This window comes from Elephas maximus, chromosome 2 (genome assembly GCF_024166365.1).
Source record: "Elephas maximus indicus isolate mEleMax1 chromosome 2, mEleMax1 primary haplotype, whole genome shotgun sequence".
Classification (NCBI taxonomy): domain Eukaryota; kingdom Metazoa; phylum Chordata; class Mammalia; order Proboscidea; family Elephantidae; genus Elephas; species Elephas maximus.
In genome coordinates this window covers 226,143,965-226,167,568 of record NC_064820.1, presented here as the reverse complement: position 1 = coordinate 226,167,568, position 23,604 = coordinate 226,143,965, and the positions used below count along the sequence as shown (strand labels likewise).

General features: G+C 43.5%; 1 protein-coding gene across 1 annotated transcript; it reads left to right on the top strand.

Annotated features, from left to right (window-relative positions):
• Positions 1-8,732: 8,732 nt before the first annotated feature.
• On the top strand, positions 8,733-22,519 carry TFF1 (trefoil factor 1). The gene is made up of 4 exons (XM_049874939.1): positions 8,733-9,195; positions 17,183-17,282; positions 21,665-21,808; positions 22,258-22,519. The coding sequence occupies exons 1-4, from the start codon at positions 9,175-9,177 to the stop codon at positions 22,269-22,271; spliced, it is 279 nt and encodes a 92-aa protein (XP_049730896.1). The 5' UTR covers positions 8,733-9,174; the 3' UTR covers positions 22,272-22,519.
• The last annotated feature ends 1,085 nt before the right edge of the window (positions 22,520-23,604 follow it).

Sequence of the window (23,604 nt, the reverse complement as noted above, 5' to 3'; positions counted from 1 at the left end):
TAGTTACCATCAAGTTGATACTGACTTAGGGTGACCCCATGTGTGTCAGAGTAGAACTGCTCCACAGGGTTTTCAAGGCTGTGACCTTTTGGAGGCAGATTTGCAGACCTGTCCTCCGAGGTGCCTCTGGGTGGGTTTGAACTGCCAACCTTTTGTGCCACCCAAGGGCCTACCTAGATTAGTTCTGCCCCTTTTGAGTTCAGTATGGATTCTTTTATGTCTGACTTCTTTTGGTGACACTCTATTTGTGAGATTCATCCATGTCATTGCATGTTCTATGAGGGTCTTTCACATTATTTTTCCTTTTCTTTCCTTTCATCCTAGGTGCAGGCTAAAAGCTTCTGTTCTCCCTTCTTTCCTCACTGGGAGCAGAGCAGTGAATGGCGTGTTGAAGAAAGGGCTGAAGTTTGCTGTGCCTTATGCACACTTGGGCTACTTCCTGACCTCTTTCTGCACTGGGAGTCCCTGGCACAGGGACACCGTCCCTATGCTTTCAAAGTGCCCTTCTCCTCTGTCTGTCCCTGGGAGGGTCCAGCAGAGATGAGGGGGCCTCCAGGCAGGGATGTTGGTCAGGAGATGCTCATGTTGATGTATTATAATTTTTATAATTCTCATGGTACCCAACGCAGCATTCAAACTGCATGCTCATTTCTTGGAGGCTCCGAGGACAACACGGTCAGGAAGGTCAAGGGAGAGGAGAAGGAGACAGTCCCTAGGATAGAGTATTCTTGGTTATCATGCCCACCCGCAGCGAGCCCTCTTCAAAGAAAACCTGGAAACTTTTGGGGCCTGGCCACCAGGTGGGGCTTCTAGGGCAGGCAGCCACTCCTACCCACTCTACGCAGTCCCTAGAAAATGACCAGAGGGGGCTTTGTTTCCCAGACCAGTGCACGGTGACTGAGCTGCCTTCTGGGCCTGTGTCCTTGGTTCTGCCTCTCACCTTCCTCCTGGCCCATTAGATCTCCCTGTGCGGAAGAATGGCTGGAGAACTTTGGAGGCCTCCTTCATACCGGACCAGAACTGCGTCCTGCAATACTGCCTGGAAATTAAAACAACAGCAAAAAACACAAAAAAAAAACAAAAAACAGTAGCCATCCAGTGGATTCCAACTCATGGTGACCCCTGTGTGCCTGAGTAGAAATGTGTTCCATAGAGTTTTTAATGGCTGGTTTTTCGGATGTAGATTTCTTGGCCTTTCTTCTGAACTGTCACTAGGTGCACCGGAGCCTCCATCCTTTTGTTTAGCAGCCAAGAGTGTTAACCTTTTGCACCACCTAGGGACTGTGAATTGGCCTCCAGCTTAAAAAAAAAAAAAAGCAGCAGGAAACAGGCTAGACAGCTAGGGAGGCATCTCGACTCTGACGTCTAAACTCTAGAGTCTGTAACTCATTTCATTCCGAAGCACATAGGTCTTTATCTTACTGAGAGTCAGTTCTTTCAGCTATGAAATTGTAAGAACAATCCTGCATCCCTAAGGCTCAGGTGGAAACCCTGGTGGTGTACCGGATAAGTGCTATGGCTGCTAACCAAAAGGTAGACAGTTCGAATCCACAAGGCACTCCTTGGAAACCCTATGGGGCACTTCTACTCTGTTCTATAGGGCCCCTATGAGTCAGAATTGACTTGAAGGCTATGGGTTTTTTTTTTTTTTTTTTTTTTTTTTTGGTTTTAAGGCTAAGCCAAGGACCCATAAGTGAGAGTCCTTCGTAAGCGCTAGGGAGTTGTATATGAGTTTGTTATCCTTCCTATCTTCTTGGCATGGTTATGCCTTGGAGAGAGTGGAGGGGTGAGGCCTCCATTAAAGGCAGAGGACCTAGTTTAACCACTTCCTGGGCTTATTGAATCGGAATCGACTCGACGGCACTGGGTTACTGGGGTTTGACCTTAGTCACACACCTCAGGAGAGAAGGCCATCCCAACCACACAGAGGGTCGTTGAGAAAAATAATCATAGAGTTATTTTTTTTTTAAGTTATCTTTGGTTATATAGTCACAGGAACTATGATTTCAGAAGCACGTTTTTATTGGACTAACTTTTTTTCATTGAAAACTTTATTGAGATAATTGTAGATTCACACGCAGTTGTAAGAAGTAATACAGATCCCTGGCATGCTTTGTCTAGTTTTACCTGATGACAACATTTTGGAAAGCCGTAGTACAATATCACAACCAAGATGTTGGCCTTGGCACAATCCACTGGTCTTATTCAGATCTCCTTAGTTTTACTTGTGCTCTGTGTGTATGTGTGTGTGTGGATGTGTGAGTTTAGTTCTATACAACTTTATTGTTCCTGTAAGTTCTGGAAAAGTTGCATTGCATTAAGTGGATTTGCTGCAAAGGACCTCTTTAAAGTGTTGAAAAGCAAAGATGTCATCTTGAAGACTAAGGTGTGCCTGACCCAAGCCATGGTATTTTCAATCGCATCATATGCATGTGAAAGCTGGACAATGAATAAGGAAGACCAAAGAAGAACTGACGCCTTTGAATTGTGGTGTTGGCGAAGAATATTGAATATACCATGGACTGCCAAAGGAATGAACAAATTCGTCTTAGAAGAAGTACAACCAGAATGCTCCTTAGAGGCAAGGATGGCGAGACTGCCTCTTACATGCTTTGGACATGCTGTCACGAGGGATCAGTCCCCAGAGGAGGACATCATGCTTGGTAAGGATGAGGGTCAGCGGAAAAGAGGAAGACCCTCAATGAGGCGGATTGACACAGTGGCTGCAACGATGGACTGAAGCATAGCAACGATTGTAAGGATGGCACAGGACCTGGCAATGTTTCGTTCTGCAATACATAGGGTTGCTATGGGTCAGAACCGACTCGACGGCACCTAGCAACAACAAGTTCTGGTATTCACTTTGACAGTGAAGATACTCAACGTTTCCATCACCGCAAAGATCCCTCATGCTGCCTTTTATAGCCATACTCCCTTCCCACCTTCCCCTACCTCCTCCTTGACTCCTGGCAACCATTAATCCATTCTCCATTTTTAAAATTTTGTCATTTAAAAAAGTTATACAAATGAAATCATTCAATATATAACCTTTTGGAAGTGGCTTTTTTCACTCCGCATAATTCACTGGAGATCCATCCAGGTTGTTGTATATATCAACAGTTTATTCCTCTTTATTACTGAATAGTAGTCCATGGCGCAAATGGACGACAGTTTGGTTAACCATTCACCTATGGAAGGGAAACTGGGCTGATTCCAGTTTTTGGCTATCATAAATAAAGCTGCTATGAATATTTGTGTACAAATTTTTGTGTGAACATAAGTTTTCATTTCTTTTGGATAAATGCCTAGGAGTGCACATGCTGGATCGTCCGGTATTTGTATATTTAGCTTTTCAAGAAAGTGCCACACTGTTTTCCATAGTGACTATACCATTTTGTATTCCTATCAGCAAAGTAGGGCTGACCTAGTTTCCCTGCATCCTCACCAGCATATGGTGCTGTAATTATTTTTATTTTAGCTCTTCTCGTAATTGTGCAGTGATATCTCATTGTGGCTATAATTTGCATTTCCCTGATGGCTAATGATGTCGAGCATCTTTTCACGTACTTATTTGCCATCCGTATATCCTCTTCAGTGAAATGTCTCTTCATGTCTTTTACCCACTTTCTATTTGGACTGTATTTTACATTGACTGTGAGTTTTCATAAATCCTTAATATAAGTTTTTTGACGGATAAATGGTTTTAAGTATTTTCTTCTAGTCTGTAACTTGTCTTTTCATGCTTTTCATATGGGCTTCCCCAGAGCAAAAGTTTTCAGTTTTGATGAGTTCCAATTTATTAATTTTTTTTCCATGGGATAATGTTCATGGTGTCAAGTCTAAGAACACTTTGACTAGTTTAAATCCTGAAGATTTTGTCCTATATTTTTTCTAAAGGTTTTATGGTTTTATGTTTAAGTCTCTGATGCTTTTTAAGTTAATTTTTGCATAAAGTATGAGATTTAGGTCAAGGCTTACTTTTTTCTTTTTTTGCCTCTGTTTGTTCAATTGTTCTAGCACCATTTGCTGAAAAGGCTATCTATCTTCCATTGGATTTCTTTCATTGAAAGTCAGTTGAACATGTTTCTACTGATCTATTTCTGGAACCTCTGTTCTATTTCTGTGATCTAGGTGTTTATTCTTCCACACTTCCACAGTACAGGCTTATATTTACATAGCATGCCTTCATATCAGGTAGGGTGATTCCTTCTACTTTAGTCTTATTTTTCAAGATTCTTTTAGCCACTTTAGGGCAGTTGCCTTTCCATACAAACTTTAGAATAAGCTTGTCTATGTCTACAAAAAACCTTGCTGGGATTTTTACAGGGATTGTATTAAACTTATAAATCAATTTGTGGAGAATCGACGTCTTTACTATGTTAAGTCTTCCAAACCATGAAATTGGTATGTCTCTGCATTTATTTAGGTTTTTTTTTTTTAATTCTTTCATCAGAAATTTGTAATTTTCAGCATGTAAGCCCTGTACATGTTTTCTTAAGTGTATACCTAAGTATTGTAACTCGAGATTTGAATTTTTTTCTTCAGTGCTTTCAGCTTGACAAATTGTGAGCATGCACTTCCATTTTGGTTTTCTAGCTCCAGGTCTTTGCACATGCCATTATAATACTTTACTTTGTCTTCTCGAGCTGCCCTTTGAAATCTTCTGTTCAACTCTTTTACTTCATCATTTCTTCCATTCACTTTAGCTACTCTACGTTGAAGAGGAAGTTCTGACATCCATTTTGGTCTTTTCTTTCTTTCCCATCTTTTTAATAAACTTTTGCATTCTTCATGTATGATGTCCTTGATGTTATCCCACAACTCATATGGTCTTTGGTCATTAGTGTCCAGTGCGTCAAGTCTATTCTTGAGAAGGTCTCTAAATTCAGGTGGGATATACTGAAGGTCATTTTCTCGGTTATCTAGCACTGCTATAACAGAAATACCATACGTGGATGGCTTCAACAAACATACGTTTACTCTCTCATAGTCTAGGAGGCTAGAAGTCTAGAAAAACAAATCTGTCTTGGAAGAAATGCAGCCAGAATGCTTCTTAGAAGTGAGAATGGTGGGACTTCGTCTCACATACTTTGGACATGTTATCAGGAGGAAATAGTCCCTGGAGAAGGACGTCATGCTTATAAAGTAGGGGGTCGGTGAAAAAGAAGAAGACCTTCAACGAGATGGATTTACACAGTGGCTGCAACAATGGGCTCAAACATAGCAATGTTTGTGAGGATGACACAAGACCAAGCAGTGTTTCCTTCTGTTGTACGTAGGATACTATGAGTCGGAACCTACCTGATGGCACCTAACAGCAACACACGTTGAGTATTCCATTTTCCTGAGTGATTATAAATGGCATGTGCTTTTAGTTCTGTTTTCTCACGTTCTTTGATAGTATATAGAAATGCAGTTGATTTTTGTGGGTTGATCCTCTATCTTGTGACCTTCCTGAACTAACTTACTAGTTTTAGCATTTTTTTTTTTAAAGATTCCTTGGTATTTTACACATAGACGATCATGTCATCTGTAAACAGAGGTAGTTTTATTTCTTCCTTTCTCATCTGTGTAACTTTAATTTATTTTTCTTGCTTTATTACAGTGACAAGACCTTCCATCACAATGCTGAATAAAAGTGGTGAGAGTGGACATCTTTGTCTTGTTCCCAATCTTAGGGGAAAATGATTTAAGTCTTTAACTATTAATTTTAAGGGGAGATATAGTTTTTTGTTTGTTTTTTGTGAATACTCTTTACCAAAAAACCCACTGCCGTTGAGTCAATTCTGACTCAAAGTGACCCTATACTCTTTACCAACCTGAGGTATTTCCCCTCCATTACTAACTTCCTGAGAGTTTTTATCAAGAATGGTGTAGGATTTTGGCAAATACTTTTTCCATTATATTGATACGACCATATGATTTTTCTTCTTTAGCTTGTTAATGTGGTGAATTATCTGTTGTTAGGGCAGTTGCCTGATTTCCACTGCCCAGCTGTCAGCAACTAAATTTAGAGGAGGTAAATAAAAAAAGGGAAAGTAGGACTAAAAGGTATAAAATATAAATAAAATATAATAAAGGTATTTAGAGATTATCACATCCAGGGCCCTTGTTCAGTAAATGCAAGTCTTTCTATTGGTTTATCTAGGATGATCTCTAGCCCAGTGGGTACTCCAGCCTCCTTTCACCACGACTTGTATAATCTTACAGTGGCAGCAGTCCTTAGAGTAGTGCCAGGGACTAGTAACTACCTAGGAAGTTCTACTTACAGGTAACGTACTTGTAATTCTTCTTGTCCTTTTCTCAGCAGGAGTGGGTATGGTTCACTATCAGTCCAAGCCAGAGAGAAAATCTTCATGCTTGAAAAAAATAGGTACCTGTGATTGTTAAGGTTGTGTGTCAATTTGGCTGGGCCATGATTCTCCGTTTGGCAGTTATGATGTAGTTTGGCAGTGATATAATGATGTAATCACTTCCATGATGAGATCTGATTTAATGTGATCACCTCCACGATGGGATCTGCTGTGAATGGCCAATCAGTTGTGGGGGGGTTTCTTGGGAATGTGCCCTGCATCCAATATGGGTGGACTTTCTGGCAGGGCTTGTGAGCTTTTGCTCAGTCTGGATCTTGCAGCTGGCTCCTGTCATCTGATCTCCGGTTCTTGGGACCTGAGCTAGCAGCTTACCTGCCATCTTGCCTGCTGATCTTGAGATTTGTCATTTTTCGCAGCCTGTGAGCCACAGCCCTACTGTCTGACTTGCTGATCTTGGGTTTGCCAGTCCCCATAGCTACTTGAGTCAGGAGAGGCCTCCAGCCTGACCTACTGATTTGAGACTTTCCAGCCTCTATAACCATGTGAGCCATTTCCTTGATATAAATCTCTTTCTCTATATTTATACGCTTATTGGTTTTGCTTCTCTAGAGAACGTAGCCTAAGACAGTACCCACATGCCTGTGTCTTGGATAGACATGGCTTGAATATGACTGGGGCCATATTCAAAGGTTCAAGATGGGGGTAGTGGATGGATGGCAGGAGGATCATTGTGGATCATGGTAGCAGGAGTCTTTGAGCTGGGCTAACCATCACTCATGGCCAGGAGAGATGCAGCACTGAGGTCCAAGGAGGACTCATTTGGGTAGAAGCAAGACTCCAGCCAATGCCTAGGGGAGGAGGCAGGGAAACAACTTCAGACCAGAGAGGGCTGGCCCAGTCTACTCACCACCTGAACTGAGGCACAGAATAATGGGGGAATCTACATTAATCCCACACTAATCTCAGGCTCCCTGGAATCTAAGTGAGGAGTCAGCAGATTGATTTCAGACTCACCCACTGGGAGGAACAGGGCTTTATTCTAGACCTGGTCGATGCTGAGCCTGAGAGTTGAAAGTTTAAGTAACTTTAACTTGGCAGAGCCCAGAGAGGCCAGAAGGGATGGCTTAGAATTGAGCAATTATCAGTTTCTCCACCCCTCACTCATAGTTTGTACATTCCTTGGATATCATGATAAGCCAAAAATCCAAACACATTGCCGTGGGGTTGATTCTGACTCATAGCGACCTTATAGGACAGAGTAGGACTGCCCCATAGAGTTTCCAAGGACAGCCTGGTGGATTCGAACTGCCAGTCTTTTGGTTAACAGTCATAACACTTAACCACTATGCCACGGGACTTAATATTAGCTTTTGGAGCCTTGATCTGTCCAAGGAATTGCTGTGCCTTTGCCCTACCTCTGTGAATAAGAAAAGTGGTGAGTGCTGGGGTTGGAGGTAGTATAAGGGGGTGAAAGCTGAGGATGGAGATGGTCTACGAGGGCAAGAGCTGAGATGGTGATGGTGTAAGACAGGGGAGCAGGGTGTGGAGAGCCAGAGAAAGCAAGGCAGAGTGGAACCCCAGTTTTACCACTCATGGGGGCAGATAGATATGTTTTGTTCTCTTCTTGGGCAAGTCTGCACCTCACTGGTACTTATTGAACAGGCCTCTTGGATTTGTTGGGTGGGGCGACGAGGACTCAATAGACAGGAATGAGTGACTTACTCAACAAGGCTCCTGAAATCTAAGAGATTACAGGCAGCTTACATCAAAACCCCAGACCTATGTTTAACTTTAGGGAAGGTGTGAGGAAACAGATCGAGGGGCACATATCTTATTGGGGTGTGGTTTTCAGGGAACTCCTCCAAAGTTAAATACTCACCTCCAAGCTTTACTTGCTGAATCACTGACTGGGGGAAAGCAGGTGAACTCTGTTCTTCCTTTTTGGGGAGAGCAAATTCATTACATTTTGTTTTTCAAAATATAGTTTTTTCCAATTATAGAAGTTCATTACAGTCATTATAGAAACATTTCAATGAATAGGAAAGCAGAATCAAGGGAAAAAGAGGTAACTCATTATTTCATCACTCATTGACACTCATTGTATCTTTTTTCTACTGAGCAGTTTGTAAAATTTTGTGTCCTGTTCTTTTTGATTTAGTACTGTAACGTGTAATTTTTTCATGTTATTACAACTTCCGCAGAGACACACTGTTGATGGTTGCCCAATAGTTCCTCGTATAGTTTTCAACATTTGGTAATGAGTCTTCTACTGTTTGCAATTTGGGTTGTTTACAATTTCTCACTATTATTAAGATTTATTTTGAAAAACATCTTTATGAAAAAATTTTTTCTGCATTTAGGATTTTTCTTTAGGCCACTCCTAGAAGTACATTTATTGGGTCAAAGAGTGATCTTTTTAAAATTCTTGATACAAAGTCCCATGTAAACTTCCAAAAAGACAATATCGGCTTCCACCTACTATGTATGCAGGGGTCCCTGATTGGTGCGAACAGTTTTTACTAGGCTACTAACAAAAAGGTTGGCAGTTCAAAACCACCTAGTGGTGCTGCTAAGATCACAACTATTGAAAATCCTGTGGAGTGCAATTCTACTCTGACACAGATGGGGCCACTATGAGTTGGAACAGACTCAACAATGATGGGTTTGGTTTTTGGTTTTACATGTACGAGGAGTCCCTGGGTGGTGCCTTGCTGCTAACCAAAATAGTGGATCGAGTCCACCCAGAGGTCTCAGAAGAAAGCCCCAGTGATCTACTTCAGAAAAGTAGCCACTGAAAAGTCTGTGGAGCACAGTTCTGCTCTGACACAACATGGCGACACCATGAGTTGGAATCGACCCTATGTCAACCGGTTCTACGTTGGTAGGTGTCAGTTTCATCTGCCCTTTAGCAGCGTTGAATCTTCTTATTAAAATAACAAAACCAATTTGATTGGCTTGAACATTATTATTTTAAATTATTTCTTTGGTTATTAATGATTTTACTCACGTTGCCTATAATTTTTAGGAATTTGCATGTTACCTTCCAAGATTTTTATGTTCATATTCTTTACCTCTTTATCTACCGGAGTTCCCAGGGTTTTTAAATCAACTTGGGTGAGATCCTTGTGTCTTAAAGCTATTACAGTTTTGTCCATCATTTTTGCTAGAAACTTCTTCCAATTTATTTTTAATTTTAAAATATTTTACATAGCCAAATTTACTCTCTCTGCATGTGCTGTATACATTTAGATGATTTCTCTTATGCAAAAGTAAGTTACATATTTACTGTTGTTTTCTGTAATTTACTTAAAGTGTAGCCGCTACAGTGACTGCTGTGGTTGCTGGCCAAGGGGGGAAAGTTGGTAATCATAGTTTACTTCTCCTTTTTTTTTTCAATTATATTTTTGGTGAAAATATACACAGAAAAATCCAGTCTCATTTTATAGTTTCAAGACATAATGATCAGCTACATTTAACCAATGTAGCTGGTTACATCCTTCACATTGTGTCAACATCCTTGTTATTTCTGTTCTAGTTGTTTCACTTCCATTTTTTTCCATTAATTTCCCTGCTTCCGACCTTCTCACCTATGCTTTAAAATAGCCATTTACACATTGGCCTGACATAGATTTTTTTTTTTTTTTTAAAGAAATACAATACTCAAGGATGACAATCGTTACTCTTTGGGCTAAACTGTTACTTATTTTAAAATGACTTCAGGGGATAGTTGCAATTCAAGATTTGAAGGACAACTCAGAGCTATAGTCTCTGGGACTCCTCCAGCCTGAATAGGTCCAGCATGTCTGGATTCTTTAAGAATTTGAAGTTCTGTTCTACATTTTTCTCTCTTTTAATCAGTGTTCATCCATTGTGTTCCTGATGAGAATGTTCAGTAGTGGTAGCTGGGCACCATCTAATTCTTCTGGTGTCAACATGGAGGAGGCAGTGGTTCATGCAAACAATTAGCTCTATAATCCAGTTCCTTCTCTAATTTTTGGGTTTCCTTCTTTCTCTTTTGTTCCAGACAGATAAGACCAATAGTTTGTATCTTAGATGGCCACTCGTAGGCTTTTAAGACCACAGATACTACTCACCATACTGGGAGGTAGAACGTAAACTCTAAGAACTATATTACACTAATTGACTAGATTGTCCCACGAGACCATCTCCCTAAGACCCCAAACCAATAGAACTAATCCCATGAGGTGATTGGTTATGCCAAATTAGTATCAGTATTTGTGGCTCCCCTCCTTTTTTTTGGTGTTGTTATTGTTGTATTTACTTCTCATTTAATATTCTGTTATCAACTGTTATTACCTCAGCTGGATGTAGTTATTTACGTGGCACCGATTGCTGCCAAATCTTGATATCCGTAGGAGATGAATTTTAGGTGTCTTGTATTTATTGGGTTGCTGCAGTTTTCTTTTGGCCAGGACTGTTGGGTAAGAGAGCACTAAGAGTTGCTCCAGTGACTCTTTTGAGTTACATACCTCATCCTGCCAGCCCTCGCTGTCAAGAAGCACCCACTTTTCCCTTGGCAATTAAAACCAACTACTATAGCTGACACTTCTCTGCCTCTTGGTTCAGTGCATGAAAACCAGTGCCGTCAGTGCATGAAGAGGCCAAGATGGCCAGAGGGAAGTCTCAGCTGCCAAGTCAATGGAACCAAGAGCATGGTCCCAAGTGGAAGCAAACCTCTCTTGGGCAATAGCACTCCAAGCCCACTGAACTCAAGGTCATGGGCATGGGAAGCAAAATTTCCTTCAGGAGTTACATCCTTTAGTAGTAAGAAGAGCTCCTCCTACTCCTACTGCTTGGCTTCTGGGCATGTGCATTTTGGTTATGTAAGAAATGGTACCACCTATTGGTCCTGGTTTAAGGAGTATACTGAATTGCAGTCCACCAGCTGGTTGCTGAGCTTTCAGCAGATGGTCTTACCATTCCATGAAGCTAGCTGCTTCTCTGCAATGGGGCATGTGGAAGGACCGGTGCATTCCTTGGAGATTGTTAAAATTCCTTGCCCTAAAATGTGCTGTGAAGTATTCCATGCACTGAAGTAACTATTCTGCAAGGTCACCTGCTGCAAGCTCAGACAGCAGGTCAAGACTCAGATCATGCATCTATCCCTGCCACTCCATAACAGAAGGAATCCGATGCAATCAACATGCCAGCAGGCTACTGGCTGATGTTCCAGGGGAGTGGCACCATGTCCAGGCTCATGTGTTAGACTCTGTTATTAACCAGTTAAGAACTCAGCAGAGGTGTAAATCAGATCAGCCACAGTGAGGGGGAAGCTTACGGTATTGATCCTTTTCCACCATCACCACTTTTTATATAGCCAGTTGGGGAAAAAAAAAATGGATTCACATTCATGAGATTTTAATTGGGCTCTGTCCAATGCCTCGATCATAGCCTATGAGAGACCCGGAACCAGAAGACCCAGCAAAACTGTGACCGAATACCTGAAACTGTGAGATAATAAATGTTTGTTGTTTTGAACGACTGAATTTTGGGATAATTTGTCATATGGCAATTGAGAACTAATATAGGATCTGTGTTACAATTCTTCTGTTAGGACTTCCCAAAGACATTATACAATATCTACTAACAGTTGTTGTTGAGTCAGCTCCGACTCATGGCAATCCCATGTGTGTAAGAATAGAACTGTGCTCCACAGAATTATCAGTCATTGATTTTTTGGAAGTAGATGACCAGGATTTTCTTCCAAGGGGGTCCAATACTTCTTGGTTGGCAGCTGAGCGCATTAATCATTTGCACCAGTCAGGGACTCCCATCTTCCACTTTAGAGAAGATATTTCTACTCCAGATCTCCTAAAAACTTCACTAATGTGACAGGTCCCCGAACTTTTGCAATTCCGACCTCTGACACACATGTGTTTTGCTAAGGCATCCAGGAGTCTTACTTTCTGTTTAGCATATTCAATAAACAAAACATTATGTCATCAATGTAATAAGGCAGCTTGATAATTAGCAAGATGTCCAAAGTCTCTCCAGAGTGTTCTGTGACAGAGAGCAGGAAAGTTGACATGGCTCTAAGGCCAGCCTGTAGAGGTATATTGCTGCCCCTACCATGCAAAGGCAAAATGCTTCTAATTATATTTTCTGAAAGGCATTGGAACAACAAAACATTTTCTAGGTCAATAGCTACATATTAAGTACCAGGGGCCATATGGAGTTGCTCTAGGATGGATACCACAGCCAGAACCTCAGCTGCAATTGCTACCATCACTGACTAAATTTATGATATTTTATAGACACTTACTGACACAGTATGATGCATAAATTTATGACATTCTGTAGGTTAAATCCTGCCTGCAGCCTGTTTTTGTACAACTTGAAAGCTAAGAATGGTTTTTACATTTCTTTTAAAGGTTGTAAAAGTAAAACAAAGGAAAATAGGCAACAGGGACCATACCAAACCCACAAAGCCTAAACTATTTACTCTCTGGCCCTTTATAGAAAAAACATACTTACTCCTCTTTCAGTCATTCTCCATAACCCACTGGCCAAGCAGGTGAGGTAAATAGGCCTTGGCAAGCATGGTTACTCCCACACCTTTCAAGTCCTTCGTGATGGCACTGATTGGTGCCATTTCCTCTGGGATTGTAGTATTGGTTTTGGTTTACCGTCTAAGTGAGGCTACAGTTCCAGGGCCTTCCACTACCATACCCCTTTCTCCAAGGACCAAAGAACCAATGTAGACATTCTGCTAGTTACTAAGTATATCTATTCCCCTTTATATTCTGGGGTTCCCAGAGAAGAAGTTCTTCTTGTTCTTAGTTAGAAATTCACGGCCCCTGATTTCTTCTTTCCTTGTCATATGTTATCCAGGGCTCTCAGAAGAAGCCAGTAGGCTCCAAACCTTTATCACCATTACTGTCAACATGGAAGCTATTTGCCTCCCAAGTGCCTTGCCTATACCTGCTGGTTATTTCATGCCACTTCCTGTGTTGATGTGAAAAGCTGTGACACTATTCCATACTGCAGGTCACCAACGTGCAGGTCCCTTGACAGGAAAGCGTTGGCACTCCTCAAGTATGCAAGGAACCCAACCTAGGCTCTCATTTTGAGGGTCACAGGGCCACTGCTGGTAGCACTTTTTGTATTGATCAGAGGCCTGGCAGCTAACAGGCCTGGTCTCTCCCAATCCAGGTAATGTGAGGATGGTTAGATGAAGAAAGTGATAAGCTCCTGTTGGGGCTAGTGAACACCTCAGCCTGGAGGACCAAGGAGAGGGGTATGCAGTGGGGGCCTAGAGGAGATAGCCATGTGCAGAGATCTGCCCACCTGAGCTGTGGATGGGCAGAGGTAAGGGGCCAGCCCAAGGTGACCTGGCAGAGAGGGCTCCAGGGAGATAAACATCCAGACCTCACTTCCTCCCAGACTCCTACTTCCTGCGGGGCCAGAGAGCAGGAGGGACCACCTGTGAGGCGTGTGTAGGTTCACCTCCTGGGCTGTGGGGCAGGGCAGAGAAGGGCAGAGAGCAGTCCTGGAGGAGCCCAGGGAAGAAATCCAGCTCTCCCACCTGAGGTATTCATCCCTGAACTGAATCAGTGTGGCTCTGGACAGGGGAGACAGGGATAGTCCAAGCCAAGCCACACACAGCGAGGGGGGTTGGGAGGGGCCTCTCACTGACAAATGGGTGGGTGGGTGGGGAGATCTTACCAAAAAAGCAAGAAGGTCTGCTGGGCATACACAGCAAGAGGCTCCCACCATAGTCACAGGAGCCCACTGTCTTAGTTATCTATTGCTCCTACGCTGCTAACCAAAGGGTCGGCAGTTTTAATCTGCCAGGCGCTCCTTGGAAACTCTATGGGGCAGTTCTACTCCATCCTACAGGGTCGCTATGAGTTGGAATCAACTCGGCAGCACTGGTCACTGGGTCCTATAACAGAAATACCACAAGTGGATGGCTTTAACAAAGAGAAGTTTATTTTCTCACAGTAAAGTAGGCTAAAAGTCCAAATTCAGGAAGTCAGCTCCTGGGGAAGGCTTTCTCTCTCTGTCGGCTCTGGAGGAAGGTCTTTGCCGTCAATCTTCCCCTGGTCAAGGGACTTCTCAGGCACAGGGACCCCGTGTCCAAAGGATGAGCTCTGCTCCTGCTGCTACTTTCTTGGTGGTATGAGACCCCCAACTCTCTGCTTACTTCCCTTTTCTTTTTATCTCTTGAGAGAAAAAAGGTGGTGCAGACCACACCCCAGGGAAACTCCCTTTACATTGGATCAGGGATGTGACCTGAGTAAGGGTGGTGTTACAATCCCATCCTAATCCTTTTAGCATAAAATTACAATTACTAAAGGGTTGGCAGTTCGAGTCTGCCTGGCGCTCCTTGCCTTGGAAACTCTATGGGGAAGTTCTACTCCGTCCTATAGGGTTGCTATGAGTCGGAATCGACTCGATGGCACTGGGGTTGGGTAAATGGAGGACAACTACAGAATACTGGGAATCATGGCCTAACCAAGTTGATACACACATTTTTGGGGGAACATAATTTAATCCATGACATTAAGTAAATTACATCATACGTTAGAAGATAACAAGAGCTATGAGTAAAGTGAAACCAGAGCTGGATAAAGGGAATCAAGAATTTTGGATGTGGAGGTTGCCCATAAAAACAGGATAGGCAAAGGAGGGCTCATCGGGAAGGGATATTTGAACAAAGACTTGAAAGAAGAGAGGCAGTGAGACATTGGGGAAAGAGGGACCCAGCCAGAGAGGGAGGAGGACCTTTGCTTCATCCGTTCTGTGTGTCAGTGTTAGGAGCAGTGGTGGTTCAGTGGTAGAAATCGTGCTTACCATGTGGAAGGAAGACCCGGGTTTGATTCCCAGCCAGTGCACCTCATAAACAGGTTTCAGTGGAACTTCTGGACTAAGAAGGACTAGGAAGAAAGGTCTGGTGATCTACTTCTGAAAATCAGCCAATGAAAATGCTATGGCTCACAGTGGTCTGTTTCATTCCATTGTGCTTGCAGTTACTATGAGTCAGGGGTCAACTCGACGGCAGCTAACAGCATGCCAGTGTTAGTATAAGGTTTCATACCTTGTTTTGTTTAGCTCTGGATTTATTTATCTTAATAGGCTTTCTTTTCTACAGCAGTTTAAAGTTTACAGAAAAATTGCACAGAAAGTACAGAGAGCTCCTGTTATGGATTGAATTGTGTCCCCCCAAAATATGTGTCAACTTGGCTAGGCCATGATTCCTGGTATTGTGTGGTTGTCCTCCATTTCGTGATTGATGCAATTTTCCTGTGTATTATAAACCCTAATCTCTGCCTGTGTGTCGTTAATGAGGCAAGATTGGGTTATGTTAAAGAGGATTAGGGTGGGGTGCAACACCCTCACTCAGGTCACATCCCTGATTCAATGTAAAGGGAGTTTCCTTGGGGTGTGTCCTGTACCACCTTCTATCTTACAAGAGATAAAAGGAAAGAGAAGTCATCAGAGAGTTGGGGGACCTCATACCACCAAGAAAGCAGCACCAGAAGCAGAGTGTTTCTTTGGACTGGTGCTTCCTGCATGGAGAAGCTCCTAGCCCAGGTGAAGATTGATGAGAAGGTCCTTCCCCTAGAACTGACAGAGAAAGAAAGCCTTCCACTGAAGCTGACACCACGAATTTGGACTTCTAGCCTGTTATACTGTGAGAAAATTAATTTCTCTTTGTTAAAGCCATCCACTTCTGGTATTTTAACAGCACTAGATGGCTAAGACAGCTCTCATATACCCCTTCTCCCCCTGTACACAGTTTCCCCTATTATCAACATCTTGTTCTCCTGTGGTACATTTGTTACAATTGGTGAACAAATGTTGACACATTATTGTTAACCAAAGTCCATAGTTTACATTAGGGTTCACTCTGTGTTGTACGGTGCTATGGGTTTTGAAAAATGTGTGATGTCACGCATCTACCTTTACGGTATCATACAGAATAACTCCACTGTCCAATTCACTTTTAAAACAATTCCACTCTAAAAAGGGAAAGAAAACCAAAAAGAAGGGAATCAGTAATTCAGACAAACAAATAAAGGTGATCACGGAGTCCCATCTACTGAGATTTCAAACATTTGCAGAGTTTTCCACATCGGGGCCAACCGGAATATGAACTCCCTCTAGACAGGGCCACGTTTCCCCCTCAAAGGGCCGAACAGAGCTTTGCTCACATATGGATATACCATGGAAATGTCTAGCAGGACTAATCTGTCTAAAAAATTGTCTAACAGTAGGAAAGATAGAACTGAAGGTCTCAATTTCCTGGGGGACAGGAGAGGAGGGAGGGGCAGCCAGTTACGCTCCTACTCGTGGGCTCCCAGACTCAGATTCTCAGAACGTGTGAAAGTAGCTCCCATGCCCATTTGGGGGAGGAGAAGGTGCTTTTGCTCAGAGTAGAGGTCTCTTCTGCTCTTCTCCTCCTTTGCTCTTCTGGCTGTGGAGGGGAGTACGAGCCATTGTTGATACAACTGCACTTTCTCGGGCCATGTCCTGCCATGAGTCACTCCAGCAGTGAGTGTAATGTTTGCACTGGCAGAAGGGCCTTGATGATACCACCACAGACTGGCTTAAGGTCACATCTAAATAGACTCTTGTGGGATAAGGCAGGGTGTTCTAAATCTCAAATCCTTTGACCAAGATGACTACAGGACATGGCGTTTTTCTGTATCAGCAAACTCGTCAGTTTGGCTTTCACAAGTTTAGGGAACACCTTTTAATCAGTGGAGATTACTTGGCATGGAGGATGGCTGACCCTCCTTAGGCAAATGTTATCCAACACTCTTTAAGCAAATAGAGGCTGCAGTATAAAATCAAGGGCTTCAACCGATTCTCATCCTTGACTTGCCGTCTCTTTGGAGCAGAGAACAAAAGAAGGCAAAGTCGCCATGGGGCACAAGGTCATCTTCATCCTGGCCATCATCCTCACGCTGGCCCTCAGCACCCTGGCACAGGCCGAGGCTGGTAAGAGTCTTCACCCAGCTTCCTGCTCTCGTTATGGTCAAGTCCAGGTTGGCCTCTCGGGAGTCACTGTTTGACAATACCTGGTTCTGAGTGCCTGCTTTGTGTCCTAGGCACTTGTACTACCAGTTACCGTGCAGTCGATCCCGATTCATGGGGACTCCATGTATGTCAGAATAGAACTGTGCTCCATAGGTTTGTTTCTTTTTTTTTCTTCTATGGAGATCAAAGTTTATCAGTAGCCACCAGATGTAGACAGGAGGGGAAAGGAAAGGAAGGCACGATGCCTAGAAGACACCGAGCTTCTGTTAAGGGTGATTGAAAAATTTGGCAACAGTTAATGGTGATCATTGAATAATGTGATGAGCATAACCAATGCCACCGAACCATACGTGTGAAGACTGTAGAAAAGGCAGTGGCTTGCACCTATATATTTGTTGTTTTTAAGGCTCCATGGGGTTTTTTAAGGCCCATTTTTCAGAGCAGATCACAAGGTCTTTCTTCTGTGGCATCCCTGGTGGATTTGAACCTCTAACCTTTTGGTTAGCAGCTGAGCATGTTAATTGTTTGCACAACCCAGGGACTAAGCACTTGGAAGTATATCCTATTTTAAGGGAAAAGCAAAAGCATGTGGAGAATAAGAACCAGGGTAAGAGGCTCCCATGGAGACCGTTCAGAAATGCTACAAGAAAGTCAATGCAGTAAGTTGATAACTGTCTTCCAGATTAACGTTAGAATATTTTGCTGCTCTTAAGTGTCATGAAAACCCTGCTGGAGTAGTGGTTAAGAGCTATGGCTGCTAACCAAAAGGTTGGCAGTTCGAATCCACCAGATGCTCCTTGGAAATGGTATGGGGCAGCTCTACTCTGTCCCATTGGGTTGCTATGAGTCGAAATAGACTCCATGGCAATGAGTTGTTGGTTAAGTGTCATATTTTCAAGAGGAATCTTTGGTGGAGGGAATAAAAATAGCTCTTTCAAATGCCCAAAGCCCAGCCCAAAGTGTGGTCCCACCCAAGGTCCTTACGAATATGTCTAAGCTCCTCTTTCATAGATGGGCCTCCTCTGAGGCCCTCTCAGGTAGGGTCTGTCACCTCTGGGCACCATGTTCTGAAGAGACAAGGACACTTCTCCCATTGGCGCATCTCCCATCAGCACCTTTGTTATTTGTGCCATCCAGCTTTTCCTGGTGACTCAGATCCTTCTCAAGACTTGGGAGAGTGGGGTGGGATGGTGCTCTATTGCTTCCTTTGAACGCATTTGTGCCTCAGTTCCTTTATCTGGAAACATTAATCTGCCTTGCAAGGTTGTCAAGGAAATTAAACATGCCAATGTTTGTGAAAAGTGCTTTGCAAACTTCCAAGTACTAAATAAATATTATTATTGTTAGATACAATTTTACCTGGGGGTGGGGATTGGACGAAAGGATTTCCCAGAGTTTTCAAAACAGGTCTCCATAAGAGGTTTGAGAAGAAAGAGCTAGGAGGTGACTTCCCTTGGATGCCTGCGAACTACCTTGTGTTGAATGAGGTGTGGCCTGGGGTGGTGAGGAGGGTGGGTTTGGGGCAACAGGAAGAAGGAAGGCATCAAGTAATAGCTTTGAAGGCTCCAGAAGCCCGTGGCAAGAAAGAGCAAGTGGCCTCTGAAACCAGAGGAGGAAATTGCTTTTGTATTGAGGGTGAACCAAGTGTGAGGTCACTGCTCCTGGACCCTTCCCTAGGCTTGTCTACTTCTCCCCTTCCCCCCTCCACTCCAGTACCAGCTTGGCCCACTGGGCTGTGCAGCTCAAAGGGCCATAGCCGGCCCACTTCTACAAGTCAAGACAAGACCGTTCATCACAGGCTGGGTGCTGGCCCACCCACTTGCCCCTGCCCTCTGGCCTAAGGAACATTTCTTCTGGGTCATGCAGAGTCAGCAATCCTGCTACAATGGAAATCTAGTAAACATCATTTATAAGTGTAGCCCACAAATGAAATAATTTCCATGTAGTTCCATTATGAGACAGTAAATGGGTGGGCAAGACAGGATGCTGTAGTAGACAGAACCATGGGTCTGGAAATCTCGAATGTTTCCTTAGGAATACTAACTGGGAGAGAGTCTGATTACTCCAGCAAGGCCCCCTCCACACCCCATAGAGTCACTTCATCTTACTGCTTGTCGGGGTGGGGAGAAGGATGCAGAATGCTGGAGCCAAGCCCTTACTCCCCTAGCCCCTCTTGGTCTTCAAAACTACCCCGTGGGTGGGCTAATGGGCATTTTCCTTTTATGAATGGGGAGCAAGACTCTGGGAGGTTGGGGCCTCACAGAGGCCACCAGCTAGGGGGAGATGGATCCAGATCCTTCCTTCTTCACAGAGAGCTTGAGCTAAGCCCCAGACATCAAAGCAGACTGGCGGAGAACACCTCAGGTGGCGGGCTCAGCAGATAGATCGCTGTGTCTGGACCATTGTTTCTGCATTTAACCGGAAACAAACGTGGCCATCCTGACTTCCTAGTTTAGGAAAAGAGTATCCCACAACTATTTATTTTTGAAAGATTTTTTTTTTTTCAGCTTACCTGATGCCCCAGATCAAGGCGAGCCCCTGCCTCCCATCCTGACCTCGGTCCTGCCGTGCCTTTCCTGTTCTCCTTTTCTGCAGCGAGTTCTTTCCTTCTTCCGTTCCTGTAATATTGGTGCTCCCAAGACCTTGCTCCTCCACTCTCTTCTCTTCCTGCTCTTCACCCGGTGATGAACTCTGACCTGGAAGCAGAGTCTGCAGCTCATGTACCATCAGGCTTTGCTCCTGAGCCCCTACTGGACCCCCCACCTGGACGTCTTCCAGAACATCTCCCAACTCAGTGTGCCCTAACTGAGTTCTACCATTCCTCCAAGTCCCCATGACAGATGAGGAAGTTGTTCAAGACTCCTCTTCTGTTCTCTGCCTCAGTCAGTCCACTGCTGGCTGAGTTTGCCTTCTTAGAGCTCTGGACTCTGGACCCTGGACCCTGAGTTCAGCCTCTGGAGATCTTTCGTATAGATTAAGTGAAACCTGATAGCTGGGCCCTTTGTCCTCCACATGCCCTCTCCTTTGGATCGGTTTCGTCTCCCCTTTAGTAGTTCCCTTTGCTGTCAGGATGGAATCATCCACCTTAGCCCTCAGCTTCCTCTCTTCCCATGTCACTCTTCACCACTCCACACCCTGGCATCTTACCTGCGAATGGACTTACACCTCCTTGAACACACCTTGCTCCTTGTCTTCAGGGCCTTTGAACATGTTGCTCCCTGTGCCTGGAACACCCACTGCCTCAGCCTCATCCGGCCAACCTCCTCCTAAAGGAAGCCCCCCTTGCTTTGTTCAGCCTCATAGTTAGTTGTCCTGACCGGGGGTTCATACTGTCTCCTGAAATTAGCCTTTGTACACAGTGATGATCATACTGTTTTTGTTTGTTTTAATATTTACTTGGCTTTCTCCTCCACTTAGCTATTAATTTCTTAACAACTTCTCTATTTTTAATTTCTGGGTCCCATCCCCTGGCACACTACCTGGCTCGAAGTCAATTCCTGAGTGACCATCACTATCTATTTTTCTGTGCTATCCCATTTCTACACACACCAAAAGTACTTAGTATTTATTTATTGAGTGAATGTGATCATTGTTAGTTGCCTTCGAGTTGGCTCTGACTCATGGTGACCTTATGTATAACAGAACAAAACATTGCCCAGTCTAACGCCATCTTCAGGACTGTTGCTATGTTTGGGTCTATTGTTGTGGCTGTTGTGTCAATCCATCGCACTGAGGGTTTCCCTCATTTTTGCCGACTCTCTGCTTCACCAAACATGATGTCTTTTTCTAACAATGGGAACCTCTTGATGACGTGTCTAAAGTGAGTCAAAGTCTCATAATCTTCTCTTCCAAGGAGCATTCTGGCTGTATCTCTCCTAAGACTGAATTGGTCATTCCTCTGGCAGTCCGTAATATATTCAATGTTCCTTGCCAACACCACAGTTTGAACACATCAATTCTTCTGTCTTCTATTTTTACTATCCAATCTCTGCACACATGTGAAGTGGTTGGAAAAACAATGGCTTGGGTCAAGTGCACATTTAGACAAACATTGAGTGAATAAAACTTCATAATTGTGGAAATTCATGAGTAAATGGATAAACAATTTAGGTAGGTCCAAAGTTTACAAACTCTGGGGACTTGGCGTTTTTCCTGAGTTCATGTGTTTGAGCCTGAGGAGATAAGGAAACCATCTCCTGCTTATACCTTGAGACCTGATTCTGCCTGTGTCTCACCAGACGGTCGCTGATTTCACTGAATAAGGAAGCTGGGCTGGAGTGTATATACCAAGATCTAGGAATTCAGCCACGACTGACCTTTGCCTCTTGTCCATACACTTCCAGAGATATGTGCTGTGGCGAGCCATGCAAGAAGTAATTGTGGCTACCCTGGTATCACACAGGAGAAGTGTCAAAATAAAGGCTGTTGTTTTGATGACAAGATTCCTGGAGTCCCGTGGTGCTTCTACCCTGCAGTTGTAGAAGAAGGTATGGCCACAACTAAACTATGGGGTTTGAAAACTTGGAATTAGTGAGAAAAAAATACGCGGGACTAGGGGGCCCTAATCAGCGTCACCAGCTGTGATTTTGCCCAGAATAATGGCCAAAGGATGACTGGGAAAACGAGGTTTAGCCTAAATCAGTTTGAATTCAGGTCTGGGAATGGAAGGGTAGGGCTGAAAGGCCACTTACCAATGTATCCTATCTTTTCCTGGCTTTTCTTCAGCTCTTTTAACCAAAAGCCTTTGGAGAATCACCCTTGTTCTACTTTATAATTTGTTTCGGGTGGAAGTGGAAGAAATGCAATTAAAATATGAAGATGTTTTCTAAAGAACATTCCTATTGATACGTCTTAGTCAAATTCTCCGTAATTGTTTAAAAGTAAATACTTATTCTCACTGATGTGTCTCTTCTTCCCTCCCATCTTGCCATTACAGAGTGTGAGTTTTAGAACGGTTTCTCCAGGAATCTGCTTGCACCATGAGTCGGAACCTGTCCTCTGCACCTGGCCCTGGAACTCAGCCACCGCTTCGAGTGGACATGTTGGAATCCCGTCCAGAGCTGGGCGTTCTACTTCTGCACTCTGCCTTAGCTCTCTTCTTACAAGGACTGCTCTGAATCTGAGTACTAAAAACTAGCCTAGAAATTCAAAGAGATGAATGCTCTTCTGTACTTTCAGTTCTTTTAAAAAATATAAAATATTTCCCTTCCTTTAAAAGAGGAGTGTAATAGTTTCTTTTCTGGCTTCTTGTCATTGATCACGCATTAACTGAGAGTCTCAAAGGTGAGATATGAGGGAGTGGAGGTGAGACTGAGCAGAAAGAGGGTGCTGTTGAAGTTGACTCGGTAGACGTTAGTAGGAGGGATTGATGTCACAGCCTGCTAGATTTCAGGTGTTTCTGTGAGATTGCAAAGTCAAGAAGAGAGTCTAAGACGCACTCTTGTCTGGTCACGAAAATAGGCTCTGTCTGAGCTTCCTAGGAAAAACCCTGGTGGTGGTAGTTAAGACCTTGGCTGTTAACCAAAAGGTCAGCAGTTTGAATCCACCAGGAGCTCCTTGGAAACTCTATGGGGCAGTTCTACTCTGTCCTATAGGGTTGCTGTGAGTTGGAATCAACTTGACAGCAATGGGTTTTTTTTTTTCCCCTTTTGAGCTTCCTAAGGCTGTCATAACAAAATATTACAAAGTGGTTGGCTTTAAGGAACCGAGATATATTTTCTCACAGTACTGGAGGCCAGAAGTACAAATCAGGGTCTCAGCCATGCTGATTCCTTCTGTGTACTTTGACAGAAGAACAGTTCCATGCTGCTGTCCTGGTTTCTGGTGGCTGGCAGCAATCCTTGGTATTCCTTTGCTTGTAGATGTGTCTTTACATGGCATGTCCCTGCTTTGTGTGACTGCCTCCTCGTCTGGTCTGTTTTCCTCTTCTAGAAGGCATCACTCAAAAGGGATTAGGTTTAGGACCCACCCTATTCCAGAACGACCTTGTTTAATTTAACTGACTATAAACAACTCTAAAAAATCCTATTTCCCCAAACAAGGTCATAGTCTCAGGGAAAAGGGGCTAGAACTTCAACATACCTTTCTGGAGGACACAGTTCAGCCTATAACAGGTGCAGACTCTACTAACATGCTTTATATATTTTTTTGTGGATGCTCCAACAACCATGTAATAAAAATTACTTTTCAATTCCTTTATGTTCCCCAAATGGAAACTGGCCTAAGAGATGAAATCCATAGCAAAATGTCTGAAAGTGTTAATAATAAAAATTCCAGAGGATGA

Excerpts from the sequence above, each read along its gene's own strand:
- TFF1 (XM_049874939.1), top strand. The coding sequence starts at position 9,175 with ATGTCAACCGGTTCTACGTTG. Across the intron at positions 9,196-17,182 it reads TGTCAACCGGTTCTACGTTG|AGAACAAAAGAAGGCAAAGT; the intron begins GTAGGTGTCAGT and ends TCTTTGGAGCAG. Across the intron at positions 17,283-21,664 it reads CCTGGCACAGGCCGAGGCTG|AGATATGTGCTGTGGCGAGC; the intron begins GTAAGAGTCTTC and ends ATACACTTCCAG.